This window comes from Oncorhynchus nerka, linkage group LG11, assembly GCF_034236695.1.
Source record: "Oncorhynchus nerka isolate Pitt River linkage group LG11, Oner_Uvic_2.0, whole genome shotgun sequence".
Classification (NCBI taxonomy): domain Eukaryota; kingdom Metazoa; phylum Chordata; class Actinopteri; order Salmoniformes; family Salmonidae; genus Oncorhynchus; species Oncorhynchus nerka.
In genome coordinates, this window is record NC_088406.1 from 6,084,025 (window position 1) to 6,101,008 (window position 16,984).

A 16,984-nucleotide genomic window follows, 5' to 3' on the forward strand; every position below is an offset into this window, starting at 1 on the left:
AGGAGAGGGGGAGAGATGGAGGGAGGAGGAGGAGGAGGGAGGGAGGAGGAGAGGAGCATGGCCATGGTAGCTATGAAGGAGGAACTGTAGCGTAAGTGGTTGAATTGTTTCTCTAACCCCTCCCTCCTCCTCCTCCTCCTCCCTCTAACCCCTCCCTCTAACCCCTCCCTCCTCCTCCCCTCTACCCCTCCCTCTAACCCCTCCCTCCTCCTCCTCCCTCTAACCCCTCCCTCCTCCTCCTCCCTCTAACCCCTCCTCCTCCTCCTCCTCCCTCTAACCCCTCCCTCCTCCTCCTCCTCCCTCTAACCCCTCCCTCCTCCTCCTCCCTCTAACCCCTCCCTCCTCCTCCTCCCCCTCTAACCCCTCCCTCTATCTCCTCCCTCTAACCCCTCCCTCTATCTCCTCCCTCCTCCTACCCCTCCCTCTAACCCCTCCCTCCTCCTCCCTCTAACCCCTCCCTCCTCCCTCCTCCTCCCTCCTAACCCCTCCCTCTAACCCCTCCCTCCTCCTCCTCCTCCCTCTAACCCTCCCTCCTCCCTCTAACCCCTCCCTCCTCCAACCCCTCCCTCCTCCTCCCTCCTCCCTCTAACCTCTCCCTCCTCCTACCCCTCCCTCTAACCCCTCCCTCCTCCTCCTCCTCCTCCTCCTCCTCCCTCTAACCCCTCCCTCCTCCTACCCCTCCCTCTAACCCCTCCCTCCCTCCTCCTCCCTCTAACCCCTCCTTCCTCCTACCCCTCCATCTAACCCCTCCCTCCTCCTACCCCTCCCTCTAACCCCTCCCTCCTCCTCCTCCTCCCTCTAACCCCTCCCTCCTCCTACCCCTCCCTCTAACCCCTCCCTCCTCCTACCCCTCCCTCTAACCCCTCCCCCTCCTCCTCCCTCTAACCCCTCCTCCTCCTCCTCCTCCTCCCCCTAACCCCTCCCCTCCCCTACCCCTCCCTCTCCCTAACCCTCCTCCCTCCTCCCCTCTAACCCCTCCTCCTCCTCCTCCTCCCTCTAACCCCTCCCTCCCCCTACCCCTCCCTCTAACCCCTCCCTCCTCCTCCTGCTCCCTCTAACCCCTACCTCCTCCTGCTCCCTCTAACCCCTCCCTCTAACCACCTCCTCCCTTTCCTCCTACCTCTCCTCCTCCTACCCCTCCCTCTAACCCCCTCCTCCTCCCTCTCCTCCTCCCCCTCCCTCTAATCACCTCCTCCTCCTCCCTCCAGGTGGAGCTCCCCCCTCCAGACCTGGGCCCCACCTCCTCTCTGACCCAGACCCTGGCTCTCCTGAGGGAGGTGTTGGCCTCTCATGACTCCTCTGTAGTTCCTCTGGACGCTCGCCAGGCTGACTTCGCTCAGGTAATGTCCTCTGCCCTCAGGTTAATGTCCTCTACCCTCAGGGTAATGTCCTCTACCCTCAGGTTAATGTCCTCTGCCCTCAGGTTAATGTCCTCTGCCCTCAGGTTAATGTCCTCTGCCCTCAGGTTAATGTCCTCTGCCCTCAGGTTAATGTCCTCTGCCCTCAGGTTAATGTCCTCTGCCCTCAGGTTAATGTCCTCTGCCCTCAGGTTAATGTCCTCTGCCCTCAGGTTAATGTCCTCTACCCTCTGGTAATGTCCTCTGCCCTCAGCTTTCTCTCTCTCTTTGTCTGTCTGTTAGGTGTTGTCTTGTATCCTGGACCCCCTGCTCCAGCTGTGTACAGTGTCAGCCATTAACCTGTCTCTCTGTCTCTCTGTTAGGTGTTGTCTTGTATCCTGGACCCCCTGCTCCAGCTGTGTACAGTGTCAGCCATTAACCTGTCTCTCTGTCTCTCTGTTAGGTGTTGTCTTGTATCCTGGACCCCCTGCTCCAGCTGTGTACAGTGTCAGCAAGTAACCTGTCTGTCTGTCTGTTAGGTGTTGTCTTGTATCCTGGACCCCCTGCTCCAGCTGTGTACAGTGTCAGCCAGTAACCTGTCTCTCTGTCTCTCTGTTAGGTGTTGTCTTGTATCCTGGACCCCCTGCTCCAGCTGTGTACAGTGTCAGCCAGTAACCTGTCTGTCTGTCTCTCTGTCTCTCTGTTAGGTGTTGTCTTGTATCCTGGACCCCCTGCTCCAGCTGTGTACAGTGTCAGCCAGTAACCTGTCTGTCTGTCTCTCTGTTAGGTGTTGTCTTGTATCCTGGACCCCCTGCTCCAGCTGTGTACAGTGTCAGCCAGTAACCTGTCTGTCTGTCTCTCTGTCTCTCTGTTAGGTGTTGTCTTGTATCCTGGACCCCCTGCTCCAGCTGTGTACAGTGTCAGCCAGTAACCTGTCTCTCTGTCTCTCTGTTAGGTGTTGTCTTGTATCCTGGACCCCCTGCTCCAGCTGTGTACAGTGTCAGCCAGTAACCTGTCTGTCTGTCTGTTAGGTGTTGTCTTGTATCCTGGACCCCCTGCTCCAGCTGTGTACAGTGTCAGCCAGTAACCTGTCTCTCTGTCTCTCTGTCTCTCTGTTAGGTGTTGTCTTGTATCCTGGACCCCCTGCTCCAGCTGTGTACAGTGTCAGCCAGTAACCTGTCTGTCTGTCTCTCTGTTAGGTGTTGTCTTGTATCCTGGACCCCCTGCTCCAGCTGTGTACAGTGTCAGCCAGTAACCTGTCTCTCTGTCTCTCTGTTAGGTGTTGTCTTGTATCCTGGACCCCCTGCTCCAGCTGTGTACAGTGTCAGCCAGTAATCTGTCTGTCTGTCTCTCTGTTAGGTATTGTCTTGTATCCTGGACCCCCTGCTCCAGCTGTGTACAGTGTCAGCCAGTAACCTGTCTGTCTGTCTGTCTGTTAGGTGTTGTCTTGTATCCTGGACCCCCTGCTCCAGCTGTGTACAGTGTCAGCCAGTAACCTGTCTGTCTGTCTGTCTGTTAGGTGTTGTCTTGTATCCTGGACCCCCTGCTCCAGCTGTGTACAGTGTCAGCCAGTAACCTGTCTGTCTGTCTGTCTGTTAGGTGTTGTCTTGTATCCTGGACCCCCTGCTCCAGCTGTGTACAGTGTCAGCCAGTAACCTGTCTGTCTGTCTGTCTGTTAGGTGTTGTCTTGTATCCTGGACCCCCTGCTCCAGCTGTGTACAGTGTCAGCCAGTAACCTGTCTCTCTGTCTCTCTGTCTCTCTGTTAGGTGTTGTCTTGTATCCTGGACCCCCTGCTCCAGCTGTGTACAGTGTCAGCCAGTAACCTGTCTCTCTCTGTTAGGTGTTGTCTTGTATCCTGGACCCCCTGCTCCAGCTGTGTACAGTGTCAGCCAGTAACCTGTCTCTCTGTCTCTCTGTTAGGTGTTGTCTTGTATCCTGGACCCCCTGCTCCAGCTGTGTACAGTGTCAGCCAGTAACCTGTCTCTCTGTTAGGTGTTGTCTTGTATCCTGGACCCCCTGCTCCAGCTGTGTACAGTGTCAGCCAGTAACCTGTCTCTCTGTTAGGTGTTGTCTTGTATCCTGGACCCCCTGCTCCAGCTGTGTACAGTGTCAGCCAGTAACCTGTCTGTCTGTCTGTCTGTTAGGTGTTGTCTTGTATCCTGGACCCCCTGCTCCAGCTGTGTACAGTGTCAGCCAGTAACCTGTCTCTCTGTCTCTCTGTCTCTCTGTTAGGTGTTGTCTTGTATCCTGGACCCCCTGCTCCAGCTGTGTACAGTGTCAGCCAGTAACCTGTCTCTCTGTCTCTCTGTTAGGTGTTGTCTTGTATCCTGGACCCCCTGCTCCAGCTGTGTACAGTGTCAGCCAGTAACCTGTCTCTCTGTCTCTCTGTTAGGTGTTGTCTTGTATCCTGGACCCCCTGCTCCAGCTGTGTACAGTGTCAGCCAGTAACCTGTCTCTCTGTCTCTCTGTTAGGTGTTGTCTTGTATCCTGGACCCCCTGCTCCAGCTGTGTACAGTGTCAGCCAGTAACCTGTCTCTCTGTTAGGTGTTGTCTTGTATCCTGGACCCCCTGCTCCAGCTGTGTACAGTGTCAGCCAGTAACCTGTCTCTCTGTCTCTCTGTTAGATGTTGTCTTGTATCCTGGACCCCCTGCTCCAGCTGTGTACAGTGTCAGCCAGTAACCTGTCTCTCTGTCTCTCTGTTAGGTGTTGTCTTGTATCCTGGACCCCCTGCTCCAGCTGTGTACAGTGTCAGCCAGTAACCTGTCTGTCTGTCTCTCTGTCTCTCTGTTAGGTGTTGTCTTGTATCCTGGACCCCCTGCTCCAGCTGTGTACAGTGTCAGCCAGTAACCTGGGCACCACAGACATGGCAACGTACATGGTGAACTCTCTGTATGTGATGAAGACCACCCTGGCTCTGTTTGAGTTCACAGACAAGAGGCTGGAGATGCTGGAGTTCCAGGTACTGAACTGGCAACCCTTTGTTGGAGCCCTGATTGCCAGTTTCCAAAAGACAGATGAGGCCTCGTGCTGGACTAAGGAGAGTTCAGGACTACAACTCAATCTGTCTCCGGGAAACTGGCCATCAGTGTGGTAGAAAAGTTGTCTGTCCCTTGACGTGCCTGAAACATGTGGATGTCACATTATAGACGTTACAGAATATATTCTATTTGATGTTTAGGCCTAATTTAGTCAATACTACTCCAGCCAGTGATTGAACTGTCTTTACGTGTTCTGTTCCAACAACAGTAGCCATAGTAACATTAAATACATGATGTATTCTGTTCTAACAACAGTAGCCATAGTAACATTAAATACATGATGTATTCTGTTCTAGAACAGTAGCCATAGTAACATTAAATACATGATGTATTCTGTTCTAGAACAGTAGCCATAGTAACATTAAATACATGATGTATTCTGTTCTAACAACAGTAGCCATAGTAACATTAAATACATGATGTATTCTGTTCCAGAACAGTAGCCATAGTAACATTAAATACATGATGTATTCTGTTCTAACAACAGTAGCCATAGTAACATTAAATACATGATGTATTCTGTTCTAACAACAGTAGCCATAGTAACATTAAATACATGATGTATTCTGTTCCAACAACAGTAGCCATAGTAACATTAAATACATGATGTATTCTGTTCTAGAACAGTAGCCATAGTAACATTAAATACATGATGTATTCTGTTCCAGAACAGTAGCCATAGTAACATTAAATACATGATGTATTCTGTTCTAACAACAGTAGCCATAGTAACATTAAATACATGATGTATTCTGTTCTAACAACAGTAGCCATAGTAACATTAAATACATTATGTATTCTGTTCTAGAACAGTAGCCATAGTAACATTAAATACATGATGTATTCTGTTCCAGAACAGTAGCCATAGTAACATTAAATACATGATGTATTCTGTTCTAACAACAGTAGCCATAGTAACATTAAATACATGATGTATTCTGTTCTAACAACAGTAGCCATAGTAACATTAAATACATGATGTATTCTGTTCCAACAACAGTAGCCATAGTAACATTAAATACATGATGTATTCTGTTCTAGAACAGTAGCCATAGTAACATTAAATACATGATGTATTCTGTTCCAGAACAGTAGCCATAGTAACATTAAATACATGATGTATTCTGTTCTAGAACAGTAGCCATAGTAACATTAAATACATGATGTATTCTGTTCTAACAACAGTAGCCATAGTAACATTAAATACATGATGTATTCTGTTCTAACAACAGTAGCCATAGTAACATTAAATACATGATGTATTCTGTTCTAGAACAGTAGCCATAGTAACATTAAATACATGATGTATTCTGTTCCAGAACAGTAGCCATAGTAACATTAAATACATGATGTATTCTGTTCTAACAACAGTAGCCATAGTAACATTAAATACATGATGTATTCTGTTCTAACAACAGTAGCCATAGTAACATTAAATACATGATGTATTCTGTTCCAGAACAGTAGCCATAGTAACATTAAATACATGATGTATTCTGTTCCAGAACAGTAGCCATAGTAACATTAAATACATGATGTATTCTGTTCCAGAACAGTAGCCATAGTAACATTAAATACATGATGTATTCTGTTCTAACAACAGTAGCCATAGTAACATTAAATACATGATGTATTCTGTTCCAGAACAGTAGCCATAGTAACATTAAATACTTGATGTATTCTGTTCTAGAACAGTAGCCATAGTAACATTAAATACATGATGTATTCTGTTCTAGAACAGTAGCCATAGTAACATTAAATACTTGATGTATTCTGTTCTAGAACAGTAGCCATAGTAACATTAAATACATGATGTATTCTGTTCTAACAACAGTAGCCATAGTAACATTAAATACATGATGTATTCTGTTCCAGAACAGTAGCCATAGTAACATTAAATACATGATGTATTCTGTTCTAACAACAGTAGCCATAGTAACATTAAATACATGATGTATTCTGTTCTAACAACAGTAGCCATAGTAACATTAAATACATGATGTATTCTGTTCCAACAACAGTAGCCATAGTAACATTAAATACATGATGTATTCTGTTCCAGAACAGTAGCCATAGTAACATTAAATACATGATGTATTCTGTTCTAACAACAGTAGCCATAGTAACATTAAATACATTATGTATTCTGTTCTAGAACAGTAGCCATAGTAACATTAAATACATGATGTATTCTGTTCTAGAACAGTAGCCATAGTAACATTAAATACATGATGTATTCTGTTCCAGAACAGTAGCCATAGTAACATTAAATACATGATGTATTCTGTTCTAACAACAGTAGCCATAGTAACATTAAATACATGATGTATTCTGTTCTAACAACAGTAGCCATAGTAACATTAAATACATGATGTATTCTGTTCTAGAACAGTAGCCATAGTAACATTAAATACATGATGTATTCTGTTCTAACAACAGTAGCCATAGTAACATTAAATACATGATGTATTCTGTTCTAACAACAGTAGCCATAGTAACATTAAATACATGATGTATTCTGTTCCAGAACAGTAGCCATAGTAACATTAAATACATGATGTATTCTGTTCCAACAACAGTAGCCATAGTAACATTAAATACATGATGTATTCTGTTCTAACAACAGTAGCCATAGTAACATTAAATACATGATGTATTCTGTTCCAGAACAGTAGCCATAGTAACATTAAATACATGATGTATTCTGTTCTAACAACAGTAGCCATAGTAACATTAAATATATGATGTATTCTGTTCCAGAACAGTAGCCATAGTAACATTAAATGCTTGATGTATTCTGTTCCAGAACAGTAGCCATAGTAACATTAAATACATGATGTATTCTGTTCTAACAACAGTAGCCATAGTAACATTAAATACATGATGTATTCTGTTCTAACAACAGTAGCCATAGTAACATTAAATATATGATGTATTCTGTTCCAGAACAGTAGCCATAGTAACATTAAATGCTTGATGTATTCTGTTCCAGAACAGTAACCATAGTAACATTAAATACATGATGTATTCTGTTCTAACAACAGTAGCCATAGTAACATTAAATACATGATGTATTCTGTTCTAACAACAGTAGCCATAGTAACATTAAATATATCATGTATTCTGTTCCAGAACAGTAGCCATAGTAACATTAAATGCTTGATGTATTCTGTTCCAGAACAGTAGCCATAGTAACATTAAATACATGATGTATTCTGTTCTAACAACAGTAGCCATAGTAACATTAAATACATGATGTATTCTGTTCTAAGAACAGTAGCCATAGTAACATTAAATACATGATGTATTCTGTTCCAGAACAGTAGCCATAGTAACATTAAATACATGATGTATTCTGTTCCAGAACAGTAGCCATAGTAACATTAAATACATTATGTATTCTGTTCTAACAACAGTAGCCATAGTAACATTAAATACATGATGTATTCTGTTCCAGAACAGTAGCCATAGTAACATTAAATACATGATGTATTCTGTTCTAACAACAGTAGCCATAGTAACATTAAATACATGATGTATTCTGTTCCCAGAACAGTAGCCATAGTAACATTAAATACATGATGTATTCTGTTCCAGAACAGTAGCCATAGTAACATTAAATACATGATGTATTCTGTTCTAGAACAGTAGCCATAGTAACATTAAATACATGATGTATTCTGTTCCAGAACAGTAGCCATAGTAACATTAAATACATGATGTATTCTGTTCTAACAACAGTAGCCATAGTAACATTAAATACATGATGTATTCTGTTCTAGAACAGTAGCCATAGTAACATTAAATACATGATGTATTCTGTTCCAGAACAGTAGACATAGTAACATTAAATACATGATGTATTCTGTTCCAGAACAGTAGCCATAGTAACATTAAATACATGATGTATTCTGTTCTAGAACAGTAGCCATAGTAACATTAAATACATGATGTATTCTGTTCCAGAACAGTAGCCATAGTAACATTAAATACATGATGTATTCTGTTCCCAGAACAGTAGCCATAGTAACATTAAATACACAATGTATTCTGTTCCAGAACAGTAGCCATAGTAACATTAAATACATGATGTATTCTGTTCCAACAACAGTAGCCATAGTAACATTAAATACATGATGTATTCTGTTCCAGAACAGTAGTCATAGTAACATTAAATACATGATGTATTCTGTTCCAGAACAGTAGCCATAGTAACATTAAATACATGATGTATTCTGTTCTAACAACAGTAGCCATAGTAACATTAAATACATGATGTATTCTGTTCTAACAACAGTAGCCATAGTAACATTAAATACATGATGTATTCTGTTCCAGAACAGTAGCCATAGTAACATTAAATACATGATGTATTCTGTTCTAGAACAGTAGCCATAGTAACATTAAATACATGATGTATTCTGTTCCAGAACAGTAGCCATAGTAACATTAAATACATGATGTATTCTGTTCCAGAACAGTAGCCATAGTAACATTAAATACATGATGTATTCTGTTCTAACAACAGTAGCCATAGTAACATTAAATACATGATGTATTCTGTTCTAACAACAGTAGCCATAGTAACATTAAATACATGATGTATTCTGTTCTAGAACAGTAGCCATAGTAACATTAAATACATGATGTATTCTGTCCCAGAACAGTAGCCATAGTAACATTAAATACATGATGTATTCTGTTCTAACAACAGTAGCCATAGTAACATTAAATACATGATGTATTCTGTTCTAACAACAGTAGCCATAGTAACATTAAATACATGATGTATTCTGTCCCAGAACAGTAGCCATAGTAACATTAAATACATGATGTATTCTGTTCTAACAACAGTAGCCATAGTAACATTAAATACATGATGTATTCTGTTCCAGAACAGTAGCCATAGTAACATTAAATACATGATGTATTCTGTTCTAACAACAGTAGCCATAGTAACATTAAATACATGATGTATTCTGTTCTAGAACAGTAGCCATAGTAACATTAAATACATGATGTATTCTGTTCTAGAACAGTAGCCATAGTAACATTAAATACATGATGTATTCTGTTCTAGAACAGTAGCCATAGTAACATTAAATACATGATGTATTCTGTTCTAACAACAGTAGCCATAGTAACATTAAATACACAATGTATTCTGTTCTAACAACAGTAGCCATAGTAACATTAAATACATGATGTATTCTGTTCTAACAACAGTAGCCATAGTAACATTAAATACACAATGTATTCTGTTCTAACAACAGTAGCCATAGTAACATTAAATACATGATGTATTCTGTTCTAACAACAGTAGCCATAGTAACATTAAATACACAATGTATTCTGTTCTAACAACAGTAGCCATAGTAACATTAAATACATGATGTATTCTGTTCTAACAACAGTAGCCATAGTAACATTAAATACATGATGTATTCTGTTCTAACAACAGTAGCCATAGTAACATTAAATACACAATGTATTCTGTTCTAACAACAGTAGCCATAGTAACATTAAATACATGATGTATTCTGTTCCAACAACAGTAGCCATAGTAACATTAAATACATGATGTATTCTGTTCTAACAACAGTAGCCATAGTAACATTAAATATATGATGTATTCTGTTCCAGAACAGTAGCCATAGTAACATTAAATACATGATGTATTCTGTTCCAGAACAGTAGCCATAGTAACATTAAATACATGATGTATTCTGTTCTAACAACAGTAGCCATAGTAACATTAAATACATGATGTATTCTGTTCTAACAACAGTAGCCATAGTAACATTAAATACATGATGTATTCTGTTCCAGAACAGTAGCCATAGTAACATTAAATACATGATGTATTCTGTTCCAGAACAGTAGCCATAGTAACATTAAATACATGATGTATTCTGTTCCAGAACAGTAGCCATAGTAACATTAAATACATGATGTATTCTGTTCTAACAACAGTAGCCATAGTAACATTAAATACATGATGTATTCTGTTCCAGAACAGTAGCCATAGTAACATTAAATACTTGATGTATTCTGTTCTAGAACAGTAGCCATAGTAACATTCAATACATGATGTATTCTCTTCCAGAACAGTAGCCATAGTAACATTAAATACTTGATGTATTCTGTTCTAGAACAGTAGCCATAGTAACATTAAATACATGATGTATTCTGTTCCAGAACAGTAGCCATAGTAACATTAAATACATGATGTATTCTGTTCTAACAACAGTAGCCATAGTAACATTAAATACATGATGTATTCTGTTCCAGAACAGTAGCCATAGTAACATTAAATACATGATGTATTCTGTTCCAGAACAGTAGCCATAGTAACATTAAATACATTACCTAAGCACCACTAATTCAAGTCGTTGTTGTAAATCTATGTACGGTGGTGCACATGGTGACTCTAGACATGATACTGTTTGACATAGACCACAGCCCAGGTCAGACCACAGCCCAGGTCAGACCACAGCCCAGGTCAGACCACAGCCCAGGTCAGACCACCGCCCAGGTCAGACTACAGCCCAGGTCAGACTACAGCCCAGTTCACACTACAGCCCAGGTCAGACCACAGCCCAGGTCAGACCACCGCCCAGGTCAGACCACAGCCCAGGTCAGACCACCGCCCAGGTCAGACCACCGCCCAGGTCAGACCACCGCCCAGGTCAGACCACAGCCCAGGTCAGACTACAGCCCAGGTCACACTACAGCCCAGGTCAGACCACAGCCCAGGTCAGACCACAGCCCAGGTCAGACCACAGCCCTGGTCAGACCACAGCCCAGGTCAGACCACAGCCCAGGTCAGACCACAGCCCAGGTCAGACCACCGCCCAGGTCAGACCACCGCCCAGGTCAGACCACCGCCCAGGTCAGACCACAGCCCAGGTCAGTCCATTGTCATGATAGCTGTGAATTCGAGCCCATTTGAAGCGTTCTCTATTGTGTCGTGTTCCATACTTCGTATTGGAGTAGATAGGATTTCATATTGTCTCTGTCAGACAAAGGACAATCATGCTGTAGTGAGAGTTGGATGTGTGTCAGGAGTATAATTAAACATTAAGGCCTGAGGAGGTGTGATATATGACCAATATACCACGGCTAAGGGCTGTTCTTACACACGACGCAACGTGGAGTACAGCCTGGACACAGCCCTTAGCCGTGGTATATTGGCCATATACCACAACCCCCCCTGAGATTCCTTATTGCTGTTATAAACTGGTTACCAATGTAATTAGAGCAGTAAAAATACATGTTTTGTCAAATCTGTGGTATACAGTCTGATATACCACGGCTTTCAGCCAATCAGCATTCAGGGCTCGAACCACCCAGTTAATAAATACTTTTATGCTGTGTGCATATGCCCCCTGGTCTAAAGTAGTGCACTACATAGGGCTCTGGTCTAAAGTAGTGCACTATATAGGGAATAGGGCTCTGGTCTAAAGTAGTGCACTACATAGGGAATAGGGCCCTGGTCTAAAGTAGTGAACTATATATAGGGAATAGGGCTCTGGTCTAAAATAGTTCACTACATAGGGAATAGGGCTCTGGTCTAAAGTAGTGCACTACATAGGGAATAGGGCTCTGGTCTAAAGTAGTGCATTATAAAGGGAATAGGGCTCTGGTCTAAAGTAGTGCACTACATAGGGAATAGGGTGCCATTTGGGATGCACACAGTCTTCCAGAGGTATAATGTAGAGAATATTATACTGTGTTTCAGATGATGTGTGTCTGTTGTTGATGTTGGAGCACCCAGAGTCCCACTCTATCCCTCGTTATAAGGACTTTATAATGCTGTTCAATTAACCACGAGTGCCATTCATCTACAATAGTGACTGAGATAGACATTGTACTAGAAACCGTATGTATTGTGTTAGTAGCCAGCCTGTCTGACGCTCTGTTTCCCTACTTCTGTCCTCTCATCCTTTCCTCTCCCATCCTACTGTCCTCTCCTCTCCTTATCTCCCATCATCCTCTCCTCTCCCATCCTACTGTCCTCTCATCTCCTTATCTCCCATCCTCCTCTCCCATCCTACTGTCCTCTCATCCTTTTCTCCTCTCCATATCTCCCATCCTCCTCTCCCATCCTACTGTCCTCTCCTCTCCTTATCTCCCATCATCCTCTCCTCTCCCATCCTCCTCTCCCATCCTACTGTCCTCTCCTCTCCTTATCTCCCATCCTCCTCTCCCATCCTACTGTCCTCTCATCCTTCTCTCCTCTCCTTATCTCCCATCCTCCTCTCCTCTCCCATCCTACTGTCCTCTCATCCTCTCCTCTCCTTATCTCCCATCCTCCTCTCCTCTCCCATCCTACTGTCGTCTCATCCTCTCCTCTCCTTATCTCCCATCCTCCTCTCCTCTCCCATCCTACTGTCCTCTCATCCTCTCCTCTCGTTATCTCCCATCCTCCTCTCCTCTCCCATCCTACTGTCCTCTCATCCTTCTCTCCTCTCCTTATCTCCCATCCTCCTCCTCTCTCCCATCCTACTGTCCTCTCATCCTCTCCTCTCCTTATCACCCATCCTCCTCTGCTCTCCCATCCTCCTCTCCCATCCTACCATCCGCTACTCCTCTCTTCCTCTCCCATCCTCTCCTCCTCTTCTCTTCTGTTTTCTCCTCTCCAGATTGAAGCTCACCTGGACACGCTGATCAACGAACAGGCTTCGTTCGTTCTGACCCGTGCTGGACTGAGTTACATCTACAGCTGTGTACAGCAGCACAGCCCAGAACAGGTTAGACTCACTCCTTTACACGCCACACCACAATCTACACCACATACCACACACACAGTAATACATACCAGTAATATAGCAGCAGTAATTACATACCAGTAATATAGCAGCAGTTATATAGCAGTAATATAGCAGCAATATATAGCAGTAATATATAACAGTAATATATAACAGTAATATAGCAGCAGTAATACATACCAGTAATATAGCAACAGTATTATATAACAGTAATATAGCAGCAGTTATATAGCAGTAATATAGCAGCAGTAATATATAACAGTAATATAGCAGCAGTAATATATAACAGTAATATATAACAGTAATATATAACAGTAAAATAGCAGCAGTAATATATAACAGTATTATATAACAGTAATATATAACAGTAATATAGCAGCAGTAATATATAACAGTATTATATAACAGTAATATATAACAGTATTATAGCAGCAGTAATATATAACAGTAATATAGCAGCAGTAATATATAACAGTAATATATAACAGTAATATAAGCAGTAATATATAACAGTATTATATAACAGTAATATATAACAGTAATATAGCAGCAGTAATATATAACAGTAATATATAACAGTAATATATAACAGTAATATAGCAGCAGTATTATATAACAGTATTATATAACAGTATTATATAACAGTAATATAGCAGCAGTAATATATAACAGTATTATATAACAGTAATATATAACAGTAATATAGCAGCAGTAATATATAACAGTATTATATAACAGTAATATATAACAGTAATATAGCAGCAGTAATATACAGTCGTGGCCAAAAGTTTTGACACAAATATGCAATGAGGAAAGAAGGCTATTATTTTCATTTCTATTTTATTTTTACTTGGAAGCACAGAGCGAGACCTTCATTTCACCATCTCTTGTTAGGTTCACCCCCTCCCCCGTTGTGTTGCTGCTCTCACATTAGCTGTGTGTATTTCTTGTGTTTTGCTGTGTTTCAGGGGCCTCTGTCTAACCTCCCCAGTATGGACAGCTCCTCTCTGAAAGCATCCATGGTGAGTTAGCTACACCTAAACACTACTATATTCACATGGAGAGGGAGGAGGAGGAGGTGGGATTAGGGAGAGGGAGGAGGAGGAGGTGGGATTAGGGAGAGGGAGGAGGAGGAGGTGGGATTAGGGAGAGGGAGGAGGAGGAGGTGGGATGAGGGAGAGGGAGGAGGAGGTGGGATTAGGGAGAGGGAGGAGGAGAGGGAGAAGGAGGTGGGATTAGGGAGAGGGAGGAGGTGGGATTAGGGAGAGGGAGAAGGAGGAGGTGGGATTAGGGAGAGGGAGGAGGAGGAGGAGAGGGAGGAGGAGGTGGGATTAGGGAGAGGGAGGAGGAGGAGGAGGAGGAGAGGGAGAAGGAGGTGGGATTAGGGAGAGGGAGGAGGAGGAGGTGGGATTAGGGAGAGGGAGGAGGAGGTGGGATTAGGGAGAGGGAGGAGGAGAGGGAGAAGGAGGTGGGATTAGGGAGAGGGAGAGTAGGAGTCAAACTGGTTCTGTTTTTCTCTCTATCAGGTGTTAATATTGGGTAAGGTGAAAGTTAAAGATTCAGTCTTGAGTTTGACAGTTATGACTAAACATTGGCATTATTTTCTCTCTCCCTCTTTCTCCTCCTCAGACCCAGTTTGATCGTTACCTGTCTTCTCCTGATACCATGGTGATGTCTCAACTCAACTTCCTCCTCAGTGCTGCCATCAAGTGAGTCCTTCTTCCATAAGATAAGACCAGATCAAATTAAGGATGAGGTCATGAAAAACATTAAGGTGTACAGTGGACGTCGGAAGTTGACATACACCTTAGGCAAATACTTTTAAACTCAGTTTTTTCACAATTCCTGACATTTTAATCCTAGTATAAATTCCCTGTTTTAGGTCAGTTACGATCACCACTTTATTTTAAGAATGTGAAATGTCAGAATAATAAGTGCACCAGTCCCTCCTGCAGCAAAGCACCCCAACAACATGATGCTGCCACCACCGTGCTTCACGGTTGGGATGGTGTTCTTCGACTTGCAAGCCTCCCCCTTTTTCCTCCAAAACATAACCATGGTCATTATGGCCAAACATTTATATTTTTGTTTCATCAGACCAGAGGACATTTCTTCAAAAAGTACAATCTTTGTCCCCATGTGCAGTTGCAAACCGTAGTCTGGCTTTTTCATGGCGGTTTTGGAGCAGTGGCTTCTTCCTTGCTGAGTGGCCTTTCAGGTTATGTCAATATAGGATTTACTGTGGATAAAGATACTTCTGTACCTGTTTCCTGTAAGCACCTTCACAAGGTCCTTTGCTGTTGTTCTGGGATTGATTTGCACTTTTCGCACTAAAGTGCGTTCATCTCCAGGAGACAGAATGCGTCTCCTTCCTGAGCAGTATGACGGCTGCGTGGTCCCATGGTGTTTATACTTGCGTACTATTGTTTGTCCAGATTAAAGTGGCACCTTCAGGTGTTTGGAAATTGCTCCCAAGGATGAACCAGACTTTTCTGAGGTTTTGGCTGATTTCTTTTGATTTTCCTATGATGTCAAGCAAATAGACACTGAGTTTGAAGGTAGGACTTGAAATACATCCACAGGTACACCTCCTATTGACTCAAATTATGTTAATTAGCCTATCAGAAGCTTCTAAAGCTATGACATCATTTTCTGGAATTTTCCAAGCTGTTTAAAGGCACAGTGAACTTAGTGTATGTAAACTTCTGACCCACTGGAATTGTGATACAGTGAATTATAAGTGAAATAATCTGTCTGTAAACAATTGTTGTAAAAATGACTTGTGTCATGAACAAAGTAGATGTCCTAACCGACTTGCCAAAACTATAGTTTGTTAACATGGAATTTATGGAGTGGTTGAAGAACGAGTTTTAATGACTCCAACCTAAGTGTATGTAAACTTCCGACTTCAACTGTATGTGGGCCCTCTTATTTGAATCAGTGTTGATCTTTGGTTTCCAAGGCTGGAGGCCAGAATGTCTAAACTTGCTATGACTATCCCTTTGTTTTAGTTCTATCTACTGCAAGGCTCTCCATGATGTTCAGTACCACTAACATAGGAAAGGAGCCAAGTCCTGCTAGAGGCCAGTACTGCTAGCGTTGAGTGGAGAGGCCAGTTCTGCTAGCGTTAAGAGAGGAGAGGCCAGTCCTGCTAGCATTAAGAGTGGAGAGGCCAGTCCTGCTAGCATTAAGAGAGGAGAGGCCAGCACTGCTAGCGTTAAGAGAGGAGAGGCCAGCACAGCTAGCATTAAGAGAGGAGAGGCCAGTACAGCTAGCGTTAAGAGAGGAGAGGCCAGTACTGCTAGCATTAAGAGAGGAGAGGCCAGTACAGCTAGCATTAAGAGAGGAGAGGCCAGTACAGCTAGCATTAAGAGAGGAGAGGCCAGTACAGCTAGCGTTAAGAGAGGAGACGCCAGTCCTGCTAGCATTAAGAGAGGAGAGGCCAGTACAGCTAGCATTAAGAGAGGAGAGGCCAGTACACCTAGCGTTAAGAGAGGAGACGCCAGTCCTGCTAGCGTTAAGAGAGGAGAGGCCAGTACAGCTAGCATTAAGAGAGGAGAGGCCAGTACTGCTAGCATTAAGAGAGGAGAGGCCAGTACTGCTAGCATTAAGAGTGGAGAGGCCAGTACTGCTAGCGTTAAGAGAGGAGAGGCCAGTACTGCTAGCATTAAGAGAGGAGAGGCCAGTACTGCTAGCATTAAGAGTGGGGAGTCCAGTACAGCTAGCATTAAGAGTGGAGAGGCCAGTACTGCTAGCATTAAGAGAGGAGAGGCCAGTACAGCTAGCGTTAAGCCTGGAGAGGCCAGTACAGCTAGCGTTAAGCCTGGAGAGGCCAG

General features: G+C 42.8%; 1 protein-coding gene across 1 annotated transcript in view; it reads left to right on the plus strand.

Moving 5' to 3' along the window:
• cog6 (component of oligomeric golgi complex 6) overlaps positions 1–16,984 on the plus strand; it is a 127,639-nt gene that overhangs the window by 98,907 nt on the left and 11,748 nt on the right. Inside the window, exons 13-17 of the mRNA XM_065024170.1 lie at positions 1,209–1,340; positions 4,131–4,298; positions 13,023–13,130; positions 14,117–14,170; positions 14,778–14,857. Of these exons, the coding sequence (XP_064880242.1) occupies positions 1,209–1,340; positions 4,131–4,298; positions 13,023–13,130; positions 14,117–14,170; positions 14,778–14,857 (542 nt within the window). The remainder of the gene's footprint in view (positions 1–1,208; positions 1,341–4,130; positions 4,299–13,022; positions 13,131–14,116; positions 14,171–14,777; positions 14,858–16,984) is intronic.